The sequence below is a fragment of the Triticum aestivum genome, chromosome 2B (genome assembly GCF_018294505.1).
Source record: "Triticum aestivum cultivar Chinese Spring chromosome 2B, IWGSC CS RefSeq v2.1, whole genome shotgun sequence".
In the NCBI taxonomy this organism is placed as follows: Eukaryota; Viridiplantae; Streptophyta; class Magnoliopsida; order Poales; family Poaceae; genus Triticum; species Triticum aestivum.
In genome coordinates this window covers 770669285-770690587 of record NC_057798.1, presented here as the reverse complement: position 1 = coordinate 770690587, position 21303 = coordinate 770669285, and the positions used below count along the sequence as shown (strand labels likewise).

At 48.7% G+C, this 21303-nt stretch overlaps 1 protein-coding gene and 1 pseudogene across 1 annotated transcript; one reads left to right on the top strand and one right to left on the bottom strand.

Annotated features, from left to right (window-relative positions):
* Positions 1–1368: 1368 nt before the first annotated feature.
* LOC123039602 (ervatamin-B-like) lies at positions 1369–4028 on the bottom strand. The gene is made up of 3 exons (XM_044462695.1): positions 3930–4028; positions 2310–2712; positions 1369–1967 (listed from the first exon to the last, which is right to left on the bottom strand). The coding sequence occupies exons 1-3, from the start codon at positions 4026–4028 to the stop codon at positions 1369–1371; spliced, it is 1101 nt and encodes a 366-aa protein (XP_044318630.1).
* Positions 4029–9294: 5266 nt separating this feature from the next.
* LOC123039601 (gibberellin 3-beta-dioxygenase 2-2-like) lies at positions 9295–17775 on the top strand (annotated as a pseudogene).
* The last annotated feature ends 3528 nt before the right edge of the window (positions 17776–21303 follow it).

Below are 21303 nucleotides of genomic sequence, written 5' to 3'. Positions count from 1 at the left end.
TATACTCAAAACATGGTATATACTACCTAAAAATTAGTATATATACTACCTAATCATTGTTATATACTACATACTACACGTACATACTCTCAATTTTGATAGATACTACATACAACATACAAAACGCAAGTGGTGGTAACTACCACTGCTTGTAGGAAACATTTGTCCTATATATATATATATATATATATATATATATATATATATATATATATATATATAGAGAGAGAGAGAGAGAGAGAGAGAGAGAGAGAGAGAGAGAGCGCTATCTATCTAGCTAATAGTTTCCTTCCATGTTGTACAAAAGCGGTGCAAATAGGTTATACGAAAACACCACTATGGCATCCTTTTAGTGCTATAATTGAACCTTGATACATTTGGTATCATGGTACAATGGCATGTAACAGTGGGGTGTAATGAATCTTCATGATTTGAACCTTTGCATCATGTGTAACATATATTTTGATTTACCGGGTTGGATATGACGGAATCAATTTGGTGTGCTTCAGGCCGCACATCTTACCTGGGGTGCACAAGAAACTGAACCGCGACGTGGCACATCATGTGTAGCTGATTCCAGGACCCACCTGGCAGATTGCTCTCAAAGAAATTATAAGGGAAAAAATTGGCAAAGCTTTCTATAAACGAGTTAATGCGAATGAAAAGATATTTACCGGGGTAATTAGAATAAACAATGTTAGAGTAGGGGGGGTAAAAAAAATGTAATTTACTCTTCATAAGTTGTCGCGCAAGGGTTACAAAAAATAGCTATATATAGAAATAGGAAATATTACCTCACTAAACAATCAAAAAACCTGGTTGGGCGAACCGGATTATAATTAGGGCAATACTGGGCGCCGGTGCGCCGGCCGAAACTTTCGGCCGGTCGCACCCTAGCCGCCAGCGTTGGATATATAGCAAAAAAAAACACGATTCGCCCCAGACATCTTCCTCCTGACGCATCTCGCGCTCGCACAACTTCCTGTATTTCACCGTCTCGTGCAGCTTTCCCCAGCGCCGTGCTCGCCTTCCACCTGCGTGGCCCGCACTCGTCCTCGGCCTCACGCTCACCGGCAACCCGCTCTCACTGACGCATCCTTGGCTGCCCCATGCTCGTTCTCGGCCTCGTGTTCGCCGGCAACCCATGCTCGCCGCCGCATCCTTGGGCGCTCGTTCTTACCGGCCATGGCAACCCTGGTGGAGATGGCCACAACACTCCGTCGTCGAGCTCACGCCATACCTCGCCCTCAATTTGCTGGTCACAACAAAATAAATCATGGGTCGTAGCAAAACATTATGACGGTTGCTACCACCGGCGTTCCGACAAAAGATACAGCCATACATGAAAAGGTCATCACTCATCAGTAATTAATTAAGCACTGGATATACTCCTGGTTTCAGGAAAATACGCAACGCTCCTCGTTCGTCGTCAACATGCCTACGGATCCTCCCAAACCCCCCTTCGCCCCAGTTTGGCCCCCACGAGTTCTTGAAGCGCCAGTATTTGACGCCATTGGAATCGGTGCCATAACCAACAATCAGGACATAGTGTTCCTCGTTGGTCATGCCGCTGACAGGTTCATAATCCACGATGCCTCCTTTGTAGTACCTCATCAGGCCATCGGAACAGTGCAAACTGACAACCACAGGCTGCCTAGCTACCGCTTTCTCTAGAGCATCCTCGGTTGGGTCGACAAATCGAAACCCAGATATCCTTGATGCTGCTGCTGTTTTGTTCTGCTTGCAACCCAATATACTCCTCTCAACCTTGTATGGGTAGTGGGATTCACTTGAGAGCCCATTTTCTTGTACATACCTGAAGGCATTCTGTATGAAGCCGCCGTCACACCCTTTGCTCTTTGTGTCACAGTCGATGAGCTCTTGAACAGATAGCGAGATTGACTTGGAGGTCTTTAGGTAATGCATAGCTTCGACTGAAGCTGCAGCAACCATCGCCCAACAGCAGCCTGTGACAAATGCATGAGTAAGTTATAAGGAGTTGCGAGTTGTAACATGAAGGGATCCATGCGCTGAACTGCTGATGTGCGGTAGCTCTATATGGTACTCCCTCCGTCCGGAAATACTCGTCGGAGAAAGGCATAAAAATGGATGTATCTAAAACTAAAATACGTCTAGATACATCCATTTCCCCGACAAGTATTTCCGGACAAAGGGAGTAGTTGCATCCCAGAATTAGCTAAGCTGCACGCAATAGGAAATCATTTTGATCCGCTAATGGTAGAACAGTATAGAACACACACTGCACTAGCTTGCAGCACAGAATATATAAGTATGCCCAAGACACTCACCACAATGGCTTTGATTCCTCACAACCGGAGAGACCACACCGGCTTCAACCCAATCAACCTCAGCGACCCAGTCATTCGAAGGGACGACACAAGCTTTGACCCAGTCAACTTCGGAGACACGGTAATCCGCAGGGACGACATCCCAGTCAATCTCTGACGGAGGTAGGTCCCTTTTCATAATCTTATCGTACCAAAATCCAAGCTCTGACAGGAGGAGGCTCTTGTTCCTAACCTTATCGTACCAAAGTCCAATGTCTAACCGGGAGAGTTTCTTGTTCGTATACCAAAGTCCAACACCGGCTGTAGACAATCCGGCCATTGCCATGACATGCGGTTTGAGGTACCTGCGGAAAAGGCCATAGCGGTGGCCAGCAGTAGCAGCTGCAGCATTCGCCTGCTGAGACTACAATTTGATGGAGAAAAATTTCATCCACCACACGCAGGCTCATATATATAGAGAGCGAATTAAACGAGAGGGCGTATGTACGTGTAGGTGCCTTAGCATGCTAGCTCCGGCCGGCCTCGACAGAGATCGAGCCGCCGTTGCCTGGCCGCAGAACCGCCGCAGCAGGGTCCTCGCCGCGACTCTTAACGCCGGAGGAAACATGCCTGCCTTGCCTGGATCCAATATTATTGGGTATAGGAAATTTAGGAATAGGGCGAGCGGAACTCGAATTGGAATTGGAGTCGGAGTAATCATGCACTCACCTTAACCGGAATCCTACTTGTAGACGAACACGATTCGCCGTGGGGTAATTGGAGTCGCGAGATTTTGCAGCCTCTATATTTTCTCTCCGACGACGCGCTCCGACGACGCGCCTCGGAGCCAACACAGATGCATCCCGCCGCGGCGGCTAGGGTTTCATCTGGTCTCGTCTTCCCGGACCGCGCCGCGGCGCGATCCCACTGCTTTTCTTGCTACACGCCTTATGAATTGCGAGGGACGGACCCACACTGCCCAAAGCTCGCGGTGGTCAGAAAGTGGACCTCCATGCCCGCTGCCGCCGGACGGCCGGAGTGCAGGGTCGCCCAGAAGCTCTCACGTCTGAATCGTGGATCGGGGCAAAAAGGCGTCCTCACTTCATTGGATATCCACAAATTGCGCCTTTTGACCGGCTCTAAGAGCATCTACAACTGGACCTAGCAAAATTCACTCCCCAAACATCCGTGTCCGTATGGTTTTCGGGTCCGATTTCCCTATTAACTGGACCATTTTCCCTCTTCTATAATGCAAAGGCAGAGCACCTGCCGTTCACGCTAAAAAAAAAGCATCCATGACCAGTTAGCACACATTTTTGAAATTTCCAATAAACATACATGCTAAGTAGATAAACCTAGCCTACTTGTCTTCGGTGATGTAAACGACGTCCGTGTCGGTAGGTAGTGTCGGACGGACCAGCCACTTGGCGGATGGCCGCTCCGGCTCCTCGGTGGACTCCATGTCCGCGAAGATTGCGTCCACTTTTGTCCGTCGGTCGCGGATGTAGCGGCGGTTGCCGGTTAGCCTCAACCTCCACCTCCGAGCGAATGATGGATCGCCAGTTGCTCCGCCGCCTCCTCCACTTTGGCAATCTCAAATTGGGTGAGCGCATCACCCATGTTGAATCTGGCTCAAGCAACTTGAAGTGCCGGCTCCGCCTCGCCCTCCTCCTCCATCGCTGCGTCCAGTGCCTTCTCGTGCTCCATCATCGCGGCCAGCGCCTGCTCCTCCTCCTCCATTGCTGCGTCTGGCACCTCCTCCTCCACCTCCTCCTCATGCTTTGAAGAGTCTGGATGTAGGCCGACTGCAAACCGGGTGGCGCCCCGTGCCCAAATCTCCTCTAAGAGCTACGGGTGGTGCTCTGGAGTGAGCATAATTATAATGTAGGTGTGTATCCGCTGTCGGGCCATAGCTGGCTAGAAATGGCGCCTCGAAGGGATGGAAATGGGATGCAGATAGGGTCGAGGGTAGAATAGCCGGACTTGGCCCCTCAGGTGGCGCGCCAGAGTGGTGCCAGGTGGCGTCATGAATATATATCCTCGCTGTCCTCATAGAAATCTAAGTAGACGGCCGTCAAAGACATTGTTTCAGCGTGTTTCCACGTGTCCTTGTGGTCAGTTCGACGTGGTGGGCGCGCCCGAGCCTCCCCATATCAACCTCAAATATGGGCTGGGTATCAGCGGTGTTGGTCAGCCCGGGCGTATGGGGCTGGTATGAGGAGCCACGCGGCCATGTGTGTCATGTCAGGTCATCATGTATGAATTTTCTATACGACACATTGTGCGTCGAACTGTTGCTTGTTCACAAAGGGAGCAACGAACATGGGCCGGCCCAGTTAGCGTTTTTATTGATGAGCAAGCATCCTGGTTTTGGGAACCTTTTGGAAGGTTCCTAACCAGTTTTGGAAACCCTCTAGTAGAAGGTTTCTAAATCGGATTTTCTTAATAGTTTCCTTTGTTGTTTCTTTTTCTTCTTATTTTCTAAGTTCAAAAAATGAAAAAATATTCACATTTTAAAAAATTGTTAATAATTTTCAAAGATATTCGAATTTTCAAAAAATGTTCCCAAATTTGGAAAACACTTACATTTTTAGAAAATGTTCAGAACTTTTAAAAACGTTTGTGTTTTTCAAAACATTTCGTATTATCAAAAATGTTCGCAAATTTGGAAAAATATTCTCGTTTTCAATAAAGTTAAAAGAACATAATTTAAAAAATGTTCACAAATTTTGAAAGATGGTCACATCTTCAATAGACATTCAAAATTTAAATAAATGCTACAGCAATCCATGTTCTTTTAGGGGGACTACAGCTATCCATGTGTTCGCTACAGCCTATAGGTGCCCGATCCTGGGTCGCTAGTGGACTGGCCCAGTCAGGCGCTCCCAGGAGGAACTAGTACAATTTGCAATGTATCATGTATATATATCGACTAGCTCAAATAGGCCTAACGGGTCGTATATGTTCAAAAAGGGTTGTAAAAGAAGCCCGTCTCCGGAAGCTTAACTTATTTCTCCAAGGCAGGTTTAGAAAAAGGGCCATCCCAGGTAAAATATATGACCCGCCACAAATATATGGATTACCCTGACCCATTTCGAATGGCCCATATAGTATAGCGCACCTATTTACTAGTACTGCATGCTAATGTGGAAATGTTTTAATTACTATTTATGTTTATATTTCACAAAACAAGATATTTAGTTTATCCAAATGGTGTTTAATAAATAGAAGACAATCTTTTTTATGCAACGTTTTACACGTGTGTATTTGTGTCTATCTTTGTAGCTAGCACCTCATTTATACACAGTCACTCAGTGAGATCTTTATGTTTATATCTCGCAAAAAAAATGTCTTGATTACTATTTACATTTATGTCTAATAGTATAAAACACAATCTTTTTTATCCACCTTTTATAGTATGTACGTAATGTAGTATATGTGCAATGATAAAAAGTTAAAACATTTTGTACTGCCTTTAGACGTGTTTAATGAAGTATCTTTATGCACATTAATTGGGCACAGCTGTTGATCGGTCATCGATCCAGCGTTTTACACGTGAGTATTTGTGCGTATCTTTGTACAATACTAGCCAGCACCTCGTTTATACACAATCACATGGTGATCTTTACATGTGGATTTATGTCTAGGACTGTGATATTTGGCAGACGTGTGCCACATTGCTAAAAGTATCACACGACTCTTCTCTCTTCGATCCCACCTCCTCCCGAGCGACCACCCTCCTTGGATCTCATCTTCTCCAGTTTTTTTCGGGCCTGTAGTTTAAAATAGGCAAAAAAAAAGAAGGCATTGAAAGGCAATCAAACTCAGACCCTCTCATACGAAACTAAGCTGCAACATCCAGCTGCGCTAGCCCACTTATCTGACTACATACAACTTACACACTAGTTATATCTTCCTGAAACAAGAATAAACAAAAAAAGTCAGTGATTAGTAACTGAAAATCCAAACTGGCAGCCTCATTTGTACGGGTTTTAGAACAATGTACCCTAGTTCTATCATTTTTTCTGCACGTCTCACACGGTTCACAAACCCGGGTGTCCTCTTCACTCCTTTTAAGATGTAAAATATCATGATGTTTGCACGTAAGTTATCAGGTACAAAGTTCTAATGTTGCCATGCTTTTCTCAGTCAAGTTTTTGGGGTATGTTTCTCAATAGCTTTCTCTCTGTTTGTACTTAAATTATCAGGTATGTGCTTCGTATATTACCATGATATTTGCAGATAAGTTATCGGAGGTGTATTTTTCAACACCCCCTCCCGGTCAATGTTACCATGGTGTTTGTATGTAAGTAATTAGATCTGCGATGAGTAAATTATCACGTTATTTAGACAGAGGTTATCACGTGTTCATCAAAAAAATTCACTTGGACAAATTTACTACGGTGTTTTGTACCAAAGTTTATCATGTTTGCGGTGTGTAAATCATCATGCTATGTACATAGAAGGTACTGCGTGTACGTTTTCAATAATTTTTTCACCCCCATATCATAAAAGTTACCATGATGTTCATACACAAGTTATCAGATCTGCATGAGTAAATTATCATACTATTTACACAAAGGTTATACGGGAAATGTTTTTAACAACTTTTTACCTGAGTCAAAAATTACCGTGGTGTTTGTACGAGTATTATGTGGTGCGTATATTACTGTGTTATTTACACACGATTTATTGGGGTATGTTTCAACATCTTTTTTCTCAGAGTCAAAAGTTAACAAGGTGTTTGTTCGTAAGTTATCATGTCTGCGGTGCGTGAATTACCATTATATTTACATAAAAATTAACGTGAATTATTTTCTCAATAAATTTTCACCTAGTCAAAATTACTGCAGCGTTTTAAGTAAATTATCATGTCTGTGAGGCCTAAATTACCATGCTATTTACATAGAAATTACCGCGAGTATTCTCTAAAAATTTCCCTATCCAAAATTACCACGGTGTTTGGACGTACATTACCGTGTTATTTGCACAGAAGTTGTCGAGGGTAATTTGCGATGATTATTATTCTAGTTAAAATTACCGAGGTGTTTGGATGTAAGTTATCAGGTCGGTGAGGCATATATTACCATACTATGTACAAATAAGTTAGCAATAGTATATTTTCCAACAATTTTTTCCTAGGGCGAAAGTTATCATGGTGTTAGTATGTAAGTTATTGGTTATGAGCTGCTTATACTACCATGTTTTTTTTAAATTAGTGGGGGTATGTTTTAACAAAAAACATTCCGGGGTCGAAAACTTATCATGGTTTTTGTAGGCAGTTTAACAGGTCCACAGTGCTTAAAATACCATGCTATGTACACAAAATTTACCATTGTATGTTTAGAACAACTTTTTTTCATCGGACAAAAAACTATTGTGGTATTTTAGACGTAAGTTATCAAATCTATGGGGCGTATACTATCGTACTATTTACACAAAAATTATCGAAGGTATGTTTTCAATGTTTGTTACTCGTGACTCAAAATTATTGTGGTGTTTGTGTGTAAGTTATCTAGTCCATGGTGCGTATGTTACCAACTATTTACAGAGAAAATTACCGGGTTATATTTTTCAGCAAAAAAATTTAGGGTCAAAATTACTGCGGTGATGATACCTAAGTCATCAAAATCAGTATAGGGAATATTTTCAAGGAGCAATTTACTGCGAGTGAGAGAGATACCTACCCGACAAAATATCATTCTTTTTGAAACTACTTTTTTTTCTTACCAAAAAAGAAAGGTTGGGAGCAAATTCCACGAGAATTATAGCAGCATATAGGAGTACCATGAAGGAGCACGGACGTGGAATTTGCTAACTAGGAGCGCGCTAGCTAGCTAGCCAAAAAACTAGCATTCGTTGGTAACAAAATTCAGGCATTCGTTGTACTAAAAAAGAAAGGGCATGTGTTGCCCAGAACCAAAATACTACTGTCTCCTCTGCTTTTAGTTGCTACCTGAAGTTCAGCTGGAGCTGCCGTGATTGAGTGCAGTCTCGCGGAAGCAGAGCCGGCTAGCACTGTAGCTGCAAGAACACCAATTAGTCTGGGAGACAGAGAGCACATGGATCGATCTAGGAATCAGCCGAACCGACGGACGCAAAGAATCAATCGATCGATTAGCCGAAGAGTAGGTACATCCCGTTCAGAACAAGTTGAAGCGGCGGGATCCTGGTTGGTTGGCGGCGGCACGCGGCGCCGGTGCCGGCGGACCCGCCGGGAGAGGGAGGGCAGCGGCTCGCTGGGGGCCGGAGGGTCGGCGGGATGCAGGCTTTACTGGTGTGGGATGGCCGGCGCGGCGGGTGGGTGGTTGTCGTAGCGTCGAAAGTAGGTGGTGGACCTCGCGGCAGCGGCGCGCGCGACCAGGTGTAGGTAAGCCGAAGGGATGGGGAGGCAGTGGTTGGTCGAGAAGCGAGCGGGACGTGGTGGGGAGGCAGTGGTTGGTCGGGAGGCGAGCGGGACGTGGTGGGGAGGCGGCGTTGTCCGGATGGAGTGCGGGACGGGCGGTTCAGGAAGCGGTGGTTGGCTGGATTTCGAGGTTTTGTTGTCGGGGCGAGGGCGGCGCGTGTGGCACGGGGTCGTCGCCGGAAGAGGAGCTGGGCGAGGCCGGGGGCAGCCTAGGTGGCAGGGGAGGCGTGGCGGCGTACCAAAGGTAGGCGGCGGGGTTGCGCGTCGACGCTTGGTGGCGGCAGGCAGTGGCGGCATCGGTTCCGGGCGGATCCAGGGGAAGGAAGCGGCGCGGCGGCCGGATACGGGGTCGGGTAAGGGGCATGGGCGGCGCGGCGGCACTGGTGGTTGGATAGTGCGCTGAGAAAGATGGCGAGCTCGACCGATTTGGATGGAAGGTGTGGCATTTTTGCAAAAAGATTTCGGTTGCCACATACATATTTCGTTATGTCTATCATTGTAGGGTTCTATCGCTATGCTTCCCTCCTCACACTCACTCTCCGTCCATCCCCGCTCTTACTACTCGCTACTCCACTGATTATTGGTTCCGCGTTGCTCGCCATGCTGGCACAGTCGCAACTCAACAAGGCCCCGTACAACCACTACTTCGACTTGGACGCAGCGCGGCAGGTGCCGGAGACGCACGCGTGGGAGGGGTTGCACGAGCACCTGGTGGTGGATGGCGGCGTCGGGGCTGGGGAGGACGCCGTGCCTGTGGTCGACATGCGGGACCCGTGCGCGGCGGAGGCAGTGGCACGCACATCGAAGAAGTGGGGAGCGTTCCTGCTCTTGGGCCACGGCTTGCCGAGAGACCTGATGGCGCGTGTCGAGGCCGGGATCGCCGACATGTTTGGGCTGCCGAAGCCGGAGAAGATGCGCGCCGCGCGGCAGGATGGTGACCCTGTTGGCTACGGGCTGCCACAGATCGCCACCTACTTGTCCAAGACTCAGGGTGGACGGCACGAGCGGTCTTTAGGACCGGCTCGTGGCCCGCTCGGTCCGGCCAGGCTCGGTCCTGGCCCGGCATAAAATCCAGCCGGTCCGGGCCCTGCAAACGGGGCCGAAAATCCCTCGGTCTGGTCCAGTTAAAGCTCGGTCCGACCGAGCGAACCGACGAACACGACCTGTGGCATGGCAGGGGCATGGCGGGGGCATGTCGGGACGAGGAGGGGGCATGGCGGGGGCGTGCCGAGGGCATGGCAGGGGCGTGGCGGGGGCGTGTCAAGGTCGTGGCAGGCGTGTGGCGAGCGCATGGCCGGAGCTGCGTGATGGGTGCGTGGTGGGCCCGTCGGTCGTGCGTTGGTCTGCGCCGCCGTCGTTCATCCGCGCGGCCACCGGCCTCCCTAACGCTGAAAAGCATGTCTACTAGATGCGCCATGCTCGGATCTATCACCTGGAAGGTAGACCTTGAAGAGGGAGGCCCTACACCGCCGTTGTACACCGGCCGTCGTGCACCGACCATCATGCCAGATTCTTCGTCGCTGTTGCTGCCCGAGCTCTGCCTGGCCGCCGTGCCGTCCACCGTGAGTCACAGAAGTTGCCAGACACCTCCACGATGAGCCCTACTGCCTCCAGCGCCCTCCCCGCGTCGCCGTGCTCCGGCACAAGCTCTGGGGTGACCACCGGCCGGTCCAAACGACGGCTAGGTCAGGGACCGGACCGGCCCGGACTGTGTCCACCCTGATCCAAGACCATGTGGTCCGAGGGCTACACCTTGACCCCGGCCAACCTCCGCGGAACTCCGCAAGATCTGGCCCGACGGCGGCCACGACTAAAGCCACTTCTGGTATGTGTCCATGAATTAATGCATGCCATTCACGAGAGATGTAACTTGCGAGATGTTAGTGTTACTATACGGCTTATATCATATGTTAATCGTGTGATGTGCAGCGGCGTGATGGAGGAGTTCCATAAGGAGATGTGTGCGCTGGCCAACAAGCTGATGGAGCTGTTCCTCGTAGCGCTCGGGGCGGAGCACAAGATCATTGAGACCATGACCGAAACCATACACCTCAACTCGTACACAGTACTTCCTTCGTTCGAAATTATTTGACTCTTAAACGGATGTATGTATATAGATGTATCTAGCTCTGTAATACATCTAGATACATTCATTTAATTGACATAATTTCAAACTTAAAAATAATAAAATAAGATGTATACAAGTGGCAACAGTCCTAGCATGTGCAACAATCTACACTGCATGCTGTTAGACTAAGTATATATTAGACATACGTGTTGTAACATAACCTGTATTTGTACGGTTCCCTCTTATAAATATATGACAGCCGTACCCACCAAGGGTATCGAGCATTATTCCAAACCATAATCTGTCTAACATGGTATCAGACGACGCGTTCAATCCGTGATGTGCTTCTGCCTCCTCTGCCGCCGCCGCCGCCGCCGCGTCGGCCTCCTCCGCCGCGTCGGCCTCCTCCGCCGTCCCGCCTCCCTCAACCCTGGCGACGGACTCGCCCTTCATGGCGTCCACACCGCTCGCCTGGGCCCGGCAGGCGGCTTCGGACTCGCGCCCGACGGCGCCGTCCCGATCTCCCGCGCCCGATCTGTCTGCACCGGCTCGATCTCCCGCGCCCTCCTACGGCGCCCCGATCGTCGCCCCGGTGCACTACGACGCTGCCCCGGGTCAATCCCGTGATGCGCCGACGGCTGCTGGCCTCTACGACGCTCCCGCTCAGCAACCCTACGACGCTCCTGTTCAACAACCATACGGCCCGCCCTCATCTGGTGCGCTGCCGGCTCCGGGCTTCTACAGTGCTCCTGTCCAACAGCCCTACGGCGGGGTGTGCCCCGCGCCCTACGTCGCGCAGTCATTAGCGCCGTATGTGCCTTCTCCCGTGGTATCCAGTGAGGTAGCGTATGGTGCGCCCTACGCAGCTCCTGGGTCGCACCTCGCGCCACCTCTGCAGCCTTACGGTGTGCCTCCTGTGCAGCCATACGGTCATCACCAACACTATCGTACGCCTCCGTCGGCCGATGCGCTGACTCCATACAGTGCTCCTCCGACGTATGACTCGCAGCTTCCCGCATCAGTGGCTGAACCAGGATCGTTCCACTTTGCTCATCTAGTGACAGCAAAGCTCTGTGCTGATAACTACCTCCTGTGGCGTGCTCAGGTGTTGCCGCTGATACGTAGTCACTACCTTGAGGGGTATGTCGATGGTACACTGTCGTGTCCTCCGGCCATGATTCCGGTGCCCTCACCTGCTGGTGGTTCTGTCATGGTGTCCAACCCTGCTCATCGTCGGTGGATCGCTCAGGATCAGGCCATTCTGGGTGCCATTCAGTCCTCGCTCACTCCCTTCATGGCCGACATGGTGGTCTTTGCCGCGACGTCGTGGGATGCATGGGCCACGCTCAACTCCATCTTCTCCTCACAGTTGCTGGCTCGTTCTTCTGCCATCCGTAATCAGCTGGGTGAGGTCAAGAAAAATGATCTCTCCGTCACGGCCTTCTTCAACAAGGTCAAAACCCTGGCCGATACACTGTCATCCATTGGGAAGCCTCTCCGTGATGAGGAGTTCACTTCATTCATTCTCAATGGGCTTGATGAGGACTATAATTCTCTTGTTGAAAACATCAACGGACATGACACGCCGATGCTGCCTCTCGATCTCTACGCACGCCTCCTCAACACCGAACAGCGGCTTGCTGCTCGCCACTCTGTTGGCGCTACACGGAGGGTCGTCTGCGAACGCTGCTCTCCGCGGAGGTGCTCGCGGTGCCAAGCAGAAAGCGCCGTCGTCCCCAGGCAACCGGCCCCATCCGCCCGCTCCACCTCCTCCGACGTCTGGCCGCAAGCAGCTCCACTGCGAGGCATGTGGTGGTGGGGTTCAGTGTTAACTCTGCGGCATTGAGGGGCACCTGACATCTCGCTGCCATCGTCATTTTAAACGACCTTTTCTTGGCATTGGGAACAATGGGAAGGGCAATGAGAAGCAAGCTGCTCTCGCTACACAGGATCTCGGGTTCACTCCATCATATTCTATGGATCCTGCCTGGTACATGGACATAGGCGCCACAGACCATTTGACGAGCCAGCTTGACAAGCTGGCCACTCACCAGCCCTACACCGGTCATGATCAAGTACGCACTGCCAATGGATCAGGTATGCCCATCTCACATGTTGGTCATGCATCTCTTCTTTCACGTACCACTAAAACCTTGCGTCTACTTGCTGTCCTTCATGTTCCTTCAGTCACACGTAGTTTACTCTCGGTTCCTAAATTAACTCGTGACAACAATGTGTTGGTTGAGTTTCACCCTTTCCATTTTGTTTGTTAAGGACCAGGACACGAGGGACGTTCTTCTTAGTGGTCGAGCTCGTGATGGCTTATAGGCGCTTGATGTGCCACGAGTCTCTTAAGTTTTCAGTGGTGTTCATGTGTCATCGTCGCAATGGCATTCTCGTCTTGGTCATCCTGCCACTCCCATTGTGCGCCATGTGCTTCATCGCCATCGTCTTCCTGTTGAGTCGAGTAATAAGGAGTTTCTAGTGTGTGATGCCTGTCAACAAGGCAAAGTCATCAGTTGCCTTTTTCTATATCAAGTCGTGTTGTCACGTCTCCTCTTGAACTTGTGTTTTCAGATGTGTGGGGCTATGCCCAAACTTTTGTCAGTGGTCACAACTATTATGTCAGTTTCATCGATGCTTTCAGTAGCTTTACTTGGATTTATCTTATTAAGCGCAAATCTGATGTGTTTCATGTCTTTATGCAATTTCAAGCATATCTTGAGCGATTGCTAAGCACAAAATCATCCATGTCCAGTTAGACTGGGGGGTGAGTATCGTAACCTTAACACCTTCTTTCAAAAGCTTATGCATGCCCATGTAATTAGGATCAAGGGCCCGCGTGCCTTCTGACTCGGGCATCGCCCGGTGTATATAAATCATGTATGTAACACTTGATCAATCATAGAGAGTGAATTGTTTCCTCCAACTTGGTATCAGTTACCAGGCCCTCCTCTTCTGTCGCCATGGTTGAGCCCGGCTCCTCTTCCGCCGCCACCAACACCGCCACCTCGTCGAGCTCCCTCTCTTCCTCGGCGACTTCCCCTGCCACCTCTTCGGCGACCTCGCCGGGATCCTCCCCGTTCATCTTCTCCGGCGCATCTGGTAGCCCCGGACCCTCTCAGTTTGCCCCCCTCTTCTCATCCTCGGCTCCTGCGCCACCCACCCCGGCCCCTCGCCACCCGATCTTCTTCGATCACATCACCAACCATATCAAATTCCTGCTCAATTCGGCCGACCACAACTACCACAAGTGGAAGTCATTCTTCCTGCTCGTTCTCGTCCGCTACGGCGTCACCTTCCTCATCAAGCACCCTCCTCCGCTCAACGCCGATGCCCAGTACCTGGAGCTGGACGCCCATGTGGTGCTCTGGATCTACGCCACCCTCGCCGATCCTCTCATCGACCATGTCGTCGGCGCCACCACCATGTACGCCCTTTGGACCAAGATCCAGGCCTTCTTCCTCGCCAATCGGGCTGCGCGGTTCACGCTGCTCAATCGCCAGTACCGTAATCTGAAGCAGGGCGATCTCTCCATCACCGCATACGCCCGTCGCCTGAAGCTGCCCACTGACGGTCTCACCGACATCACCACCCAATTCCTACACGGCCTCGACAAGCGGCTCGACACCATCCGTGTCGTCCTCGGTGACCAGGCATCCAGCATGCCCTTCGACACCGTCCTCTCACTACTAGGAAAAGGGCTATAGATGGAATTGACACTAATGGCGCACCAGACATGTGGTGCGCCATTACTATATACTAATGGCGCACCATGTGTTGGTACGCCATTAGTGTCCAAATACTAATGGCGCACCACATCGCGGGTGCGCCATTAGTAATTTTTTTTTTAAATTTTTTTTGTCAAAACTACTAATGGCGCACCGTGGGAGTGGTGCGCCATTACTAGTTGAACTAGTAATGGCGCACCATGCCACGGTGCGCCATTAGTAACTTGGCCACCACTTCCACCAAATGCACCCCCCTGTGGATCGCCTTTTCAGTTTTAAAAAAAATAAAAGAAAATGATGAAAATGTCAAAAAAATAAAAGAAAATAAGTTTCCCATGTGATATGTGGTCTAGTTGTTGGGAAAATTTGCAAATATGAATTTCGACTTCATTTGCAAAATCTCTCGAGAATTTGTAAAAATGGGCATAACTTTTGCATACTAACTCGGATGAAAAAGTTTTTTATATGAAAAATCATCTACTCGAAAAGTTACATCCGAATTATGGATGAAAATGGGCACTCTTTTCCAGTTTTGCCTGATTAAATTATGGATGCTGCATATTCTCCTCTGTTGTTGCCTAACTATGGTGTAGGGACTGGACGAGGCGCTCGACTTGAACTGTTTAATGATGATATCGACACAATTGCACCAGCTGCTGCTCCGTCGACTGCCCCCACTGCTATGCCGACTGTCCCCGACGCCGATCACGCGTGCATGTCCCATGCACGTGGATCCGACGGGGTGCCCGAGTCGCCTAGGCCGGCGGCCTAGCTGTCGCCTAGGGCGGCCCCACTGTCGCCAGGGGCGCCCCGCTGTCGCCTGGGCTGACCAAACCCGCGGAGCTGTTGGACGGGGTGCCCGAGTCGCCTGGGCCGGCGGCCTCGCTGTCGCCTGGGGCGGCCCTACTGTCGCCTGGGGCGGCGGCCTCGCCAATCACCGCACCTTTGTCGTCTGGCTCGTCGACGTCGCTCGGTCTGTCTTCACCGACCCTGACCGTGCCCTCTGGGGTGGCAGATCCACCGCCACCTCCGCATATCGTCCCGCGTCCCCATACTCGCAGCAAGAGTGGCATCTTCCAACTGAAGAAGCGCACTGATGGCACTGTCGCGTGGCTTACGGCTTGTGTGGCGCATGCTGAGGCTGACCCTACAACTGAACCACGACATTTTCGAGCAGCGCTTGGCATCCCACATTGGCGTGTTGCGATGGAGCAGGAGATCTGTGCTCTTCGAAGAAACAACACTTGGTGTCTCATTCTGCCTCCATCTGGTGTCAATGTCATTGACTCTAAATGGGTATTCAAGGTGAAGAAGCATGCTGATGGATCCATTGAGAGGTACAAGGCACGCCTGGTTGCCAAGGGATTCAAGCAACAGTATGGCATTGATTACGAAGAGACGTTCAGTCCTGTTATTAAACCAACTACTACTCGTGTTCTTCTCTCCTTGGCCGTTACTCGCGGATGGTCGCTTCGACAGCTTGACGTTCAGAATGCCTTTCTCCATGGAGTTCTGGAAGAAGAGGTTTATATGCGTCAGCCGCCAGGTTTTGTTGATCCTGCTCAGCCACATCATTTGTGTCGCCTTGTCAAGACTCTCTATGGTCTGAAGCAGGCCCCGCGTGCGTGGCATGCCCGTCTTGGCGCTGCTCTTCGTGCACATGGGTTTGTCCCTTCTACAGCGGACACGTCACTGTTTAGTCTTCAGCGACTTGAGGTGACTATGTACGTTCTGGTCTATGTTGATGACATCATTCTTGTCAGTTCGTTTGCTACTGCTACGGATCGGCTTGTGTCCTCTCTTGGCGTTGAGTTTGCTGTTAAGGATCTTGGGAGACTGCATTATTTTCTGGGCCTAGAGGTTCTTCATTCTGATAGTGGCTTGACTCTTACTCAGCAGAAGTACTCTCAGGATCTCCTACATCGTGCAGGTATGTTGTAGTGCAAGACTGCTACGACTCCCATGTCTGCCACAGACAAACTGACAGCTCTTGTTGGTGACTTGCTCTCTCCCGAGGATGCCACTGAGTACCGCAACATTGTGGGTGGACTACAGTACTTGCTCATTACTCGACCGGACATATCATTTGCAGTTAACCGTGTGTGCCAATACCTTCATGCACCACGTGATTCTCACTGGTCAGCTGTTAAGCGCATCTTGCTCTATGTTCGTCACACTGGTTCTTATGGTCTCCATCTTCAGCCTGCACGTTCTGGACTGATCTCAGCATTTTCTGATGCCGATTGGGCTGGTAGTCCTGGTGATCAGCGATCCACGGGGGGACATGCTATGTTCTTTGGGCCTAACTTGATCGCCTGGCAAGCTCACAAGCAAGCTACGGTGTATCGGAGTAGTACCGAAGCTGAGTACAAAGCCGTTGCTAATGCCACAGCTGAGATCATGTGGGTATAGTCGTTGCTTCGAGAGTTGAAGGTCTCCCCAACTCAGCCGCCTGTTCTTTGGTGTGATAACATCGGTGCCACATACCTTTCATCCAATCCAGTATTTCATGCCTGAACGAAGCACATCAAAGTTGACTATCATTTTGTGAGGAAACGTGTTGCTCAGAAGCTCCTTCAGATCAAGTTTGTTTCTTCTAAGGATCAGCTTGCTGATATTTTCACTAAACCCTTGCCCTTGCCTTCTTTTGAAGGATGTCGTCGCAATCTTAACCTCCTGAGTGTTTCAAGACATAGTTAAGATTGAGGGAGGGTGTTAGACTAAGTATATATTAGATATACGTGTTGTAACATAACCTGTATTTGTACGGTTCCCTCCTATAAATATATGACAGCCGTACCCACCAAGGGTATCGAGCATTGTTCCAAACTCTAATCTGTCTAACACATGCATCCATGTACCCCAGGTGCCCGGACCCGACGCGAGCACTGGGAATGAAAGCACACACGGACTCGGGGTTCTTTGCACTCGTGATGCAGAGCCAGGTCCCGGGGCTGCAACTGTTTTGGCAAGGGCCGCCGGTGGACAGGTGGGTTGAGGTGTCGGCCGTGCCGGGAGCGCTCATCATCAACATCGGCGATCTCTTCCAGATCATCACCAATGGCCGCTTCTGTAGCGTATACCATCGCGCCGTCGTCAACCGCGATACAAAGCGCATTTCACTGGCCTACTTCCTTGGCCCGCCCACCTATGTGTTAGGAGGCCTTCGCGAACGGCGGCGCCGATCTAGAGTTCACCAAAGGCGGCACCGCCCTCGAGATGGTCTCCATCAACCCCAACGGTCACAATGGCGCCAACCGCCATCATGGCTTCTCGTCATAGATCGGCGTCAGCCAGCAATGGAGATCGATCTTTCTGTAAAAGCAAATTAGTGAACCAAACGAAGATGAAATAAAATGTTAGAAATGGTGCTTGCTAGGAGCTACATGTGTGCATATATGAGTTATGTGTACTGGAGTAATATTTTTGGTTTCATCACTTGAATGATTATTATTTTTAGGTTGAACGGAAGGAGATATCCCCTTGCATTAAGATTAATGATTAGGAATATACAAATAGCTTTGCCAATGAGGTATCTGGTTATGAAAGCGGATATTTGAGGGATGACCGGTCACTGCCTGCGGACGCATCTGGGGATGTTTGAGGGCTGGATTAGCTATGTGTGCATGTAGACTTACTCAAGTAAATGTACATTGGATATAATTTAACTATGTTTGTCCATAAACAAAAGATTTTTAATCCATCAAACGCATTTGTTTTTGGGCTAAAAATTATCTATCAATCGACAATTTCCATGCAGGGCCGGTCCTGATTTTTCGGAGGCCCGGGGGGAACTTAAAAAGTGGGCCTAACGTAGTGAAAAATATAAATTACATCGATATAAATCACAATCGGCGCAAAAAAAGAAGATACAAAGCATAACGTTTATGCCTTAAAAATACCTTTTTTATTACTAAAAAAATATCGGATCTAACTTATCTCCTATCGTTTTCTTTCTTCTTCCTCAAAATCATGTTTTTAACCAACATTTTATAAGAAAGGAGTGGAAATACCTGAATTTGTCGGAGGAAAAATAGAAGAAATCCACCTATCCAATCCCAAGCATATCGGATCTTCCTAGGGTCCTCATATCCTCAAATGAGCAACCTGTACAGAAATAGAAGATCAGTCTGGGAATCGCTAGAAAAGAAAGAAAAAAAGTACAAAGATCAAGCGGAAAATGACTATGTAATTAGAAGATCTCTGTAGGCCTTTGACCCAAGAAACTGTCCTGTTGCAACTTGCAAAGTGACTGAGCTTATGAAGTGTTGCGCTCCGCCTGTGGCCGTCCGCTAGATGAGAATACTTATAGGCAAATCCATAGAGAATTGAGATGGAGAAACTGAAAGTGCATCAAAGAAATCCACTATAGCGGCAATATCCATTAGTTTGCTAGGCATGTTGTATGCTTCGGGAGTAGCTAGGAGCAGAACGGAACGAGGTGTTGAGAAACGTAGCATGCAATTTCAAAAAAATTCCTACGCTCACGCAAGATCTATCTAGGAGATGCATAGTAATGAGAGGGGGAGAGTGTGTCCACGTACCCTGTAGTCTCAAAGCGAAAGCGTTTGCTTATCGCGGTTGATGTAGTCAAACGTATTCTCGTTCCGACCGACCGAGTACCGAACGTACGGCACCTCCGAGTTCTGCACACGTTCAGCGCGATGACGTCCCTCAAGCTCTTGATCCAGCAGAGGGTCGAGGAAGTAGATGAGTTCCGTCAGCACGACGACGTGGTGATGGTGATGGTGATGTGATCCGCGTAGGGTTTCTCCTAAGCATCGCAAGAATATGATCAGAGGCATAAACAGTGGAGGGGGGGCGCCGCACACGGCTTGGAACAATTGATGTATGTTCTAGGGGTGCCGCCCCAATATAAAGGAGGGAGGGAGAGGAGGCCGGCCCTAGGCGCGCCCCAAGTAAGAGGAGTCCTACTTGGGGTCCTAGTAGGATTCCCCCCTTCCTTTTACCGAAGGGGGAAAGGGGGAAGGAGAGAGGGGAGGAGAAGGAAAGGGGGGCGCCGCCCCCTCTCCTTGTCCAATTCGGCCTCCTTCCCTGTGGGGGGCGCGCCACCCCTATGTGGGCTGGTGTGCCTCCCTATTATGGTCCATATGGCCCATATCTTCCCCCGGGGGTTCCGGTAACCTCTCCGGTACTCCGATATGTACCCGATACATTACGGAACACTTCCGGTGTCCGAATACTACCTTTCAATATAGCAATCTTTACCTTGTCATGTTTAAGGTTTCCATGTCTTCAAGCATGCTTGAGTTACCTGTTATCTATGGAGAACAATCAATAAATTTTGTGTCATCACTTAAATGGATGTTCAGGTTATTATTTGAGTGAATTCCACATTTTACCCCCTAAAATATGCATTTGTGTCACTAATTACCCCGCCAAGTGGAAATTCGTCTAGAATGCCCTTTTTAGAAGCTTTGGACTCTAATTTTATAATGCTTGTCCATTAGGCAAGGTGTGGGGTGACGTCCGGGGTCCAAATATATTTGTACGACAACAAGGAATAAAACAAATGGACAAGGGAAGTCCGGACATGATCGTCAATGATGCCCTACCATCTTTACACATTTTTTTACGAATTATTGACGCAACATGCCAATCATATCTAACATAAACAAGCAAAATGCAAAACTGGGGTAAAACCATGTCAAAAGTCTCCAAAATCTGATATTTTGATAGAAATTTCACTAAATGAGGTAATATGTGTCACAAATGTACAACTATAAGGTAAAAGTGGAATTCCCGCTTATTATTTTTAGGTTGAAAGGCGGATGCTCTGCCTTTGCGGTAAAACATTAGGGATGTACTGAGGGAACAAGAAGAGAAAAGATTCAGTCGCCCAAGGGCACTGTCTATACATCAACAGCTGCAGGTCTCAGAGGTGATCTAACGAAGATGAAGTCATGATTTGAGGCTGAGTTCGTGAAGGTGCTAAGAATTTCTGTGTCGATTCCTAGTTGTGACTTGTCAAAGGGAACGAAGTTACCCAAGTAAATGTATGGAGATAATTTAACTTGGTACAAAAAAACATTTTCGTCCACGAAAAGCTTGTAAATTAACTGTAAAAAAAGTAAAAGACAATGTCCACAGTATGAAAACTCGCCGATGTAATACATAGTCAGAGGAATATTTATTTGACATGAAGAAAGCAGTAGCAATAAAATCCTGTACATCAAATGACAACACATGTCCATGGCTAGGAAACTTAACCATATTTGATCAATGAGGTAGTGTAGTAGAGGCATACTAGGGACACTGTGTTTTTCCTATGTATTCACACATGTACCAAGTTTCGGGTTAATACAATTCTAGCATGAATAATAAACATTTATCATGAATAAGGAAATATAAAATAAAAACTTTATTATTGCCTCTAGGGCATATTTCCTTCAGTCTCCCACTTGCACTAAAATCAATAATCTAGATTACATAGTAATGATTTTAACACCCATGGAGTCTTGATGCTTATAATGTTTTGCTCGTGGAAAAGGCTTAGTCAACGGGTCTGCCACATTTAGATCTGTATGTATTTTGCAAATCTCTGTGTCTTCCTCCTTGACCAAATCTCGGATGGAGTTGAAGTGTCTCTTGATGTGTTTGATCTTTTGTGAAATCTGGATTCCTTTGCCAAGGCAAATGCTCCAGTATTGTCACAAAAGATTTTCATTGGACCCGATGCACTAGGTATTACACCTAGATTGGATATGAACTCCTTCATCCAGACTCCTTCATTTGCTGCTTCTGAAGCAGCTATGTACTCCGCTTCACACGTAGATCCCGCCACGACGC

Bases quoted from the DNA above. Each gene is read 5' to 3' on its own strand.
- LOC123039602 (XM_044462695.1), bottom strand. From the start codon at position 4,028: ATGGAGGAGGAGGAGCAGGCGCTGGCCGCGATGATGGAGCACGAGAAG. The intron at 2,713-3,929 runs GTTGCTTGAGCC...ATCAAATTGTAG, and splicing joins AGGCGGAGCCGGCACTTCAA to TCTCAGCAGGCGAATGCTGC. The intron at 1,968-2,309 runs GTGAGTGTCTTG...CATTTGTCACAG, and splicing joins GAGGAATCAAAGCCATTGTG to GCTGCTGTTGGGCGATGGTT.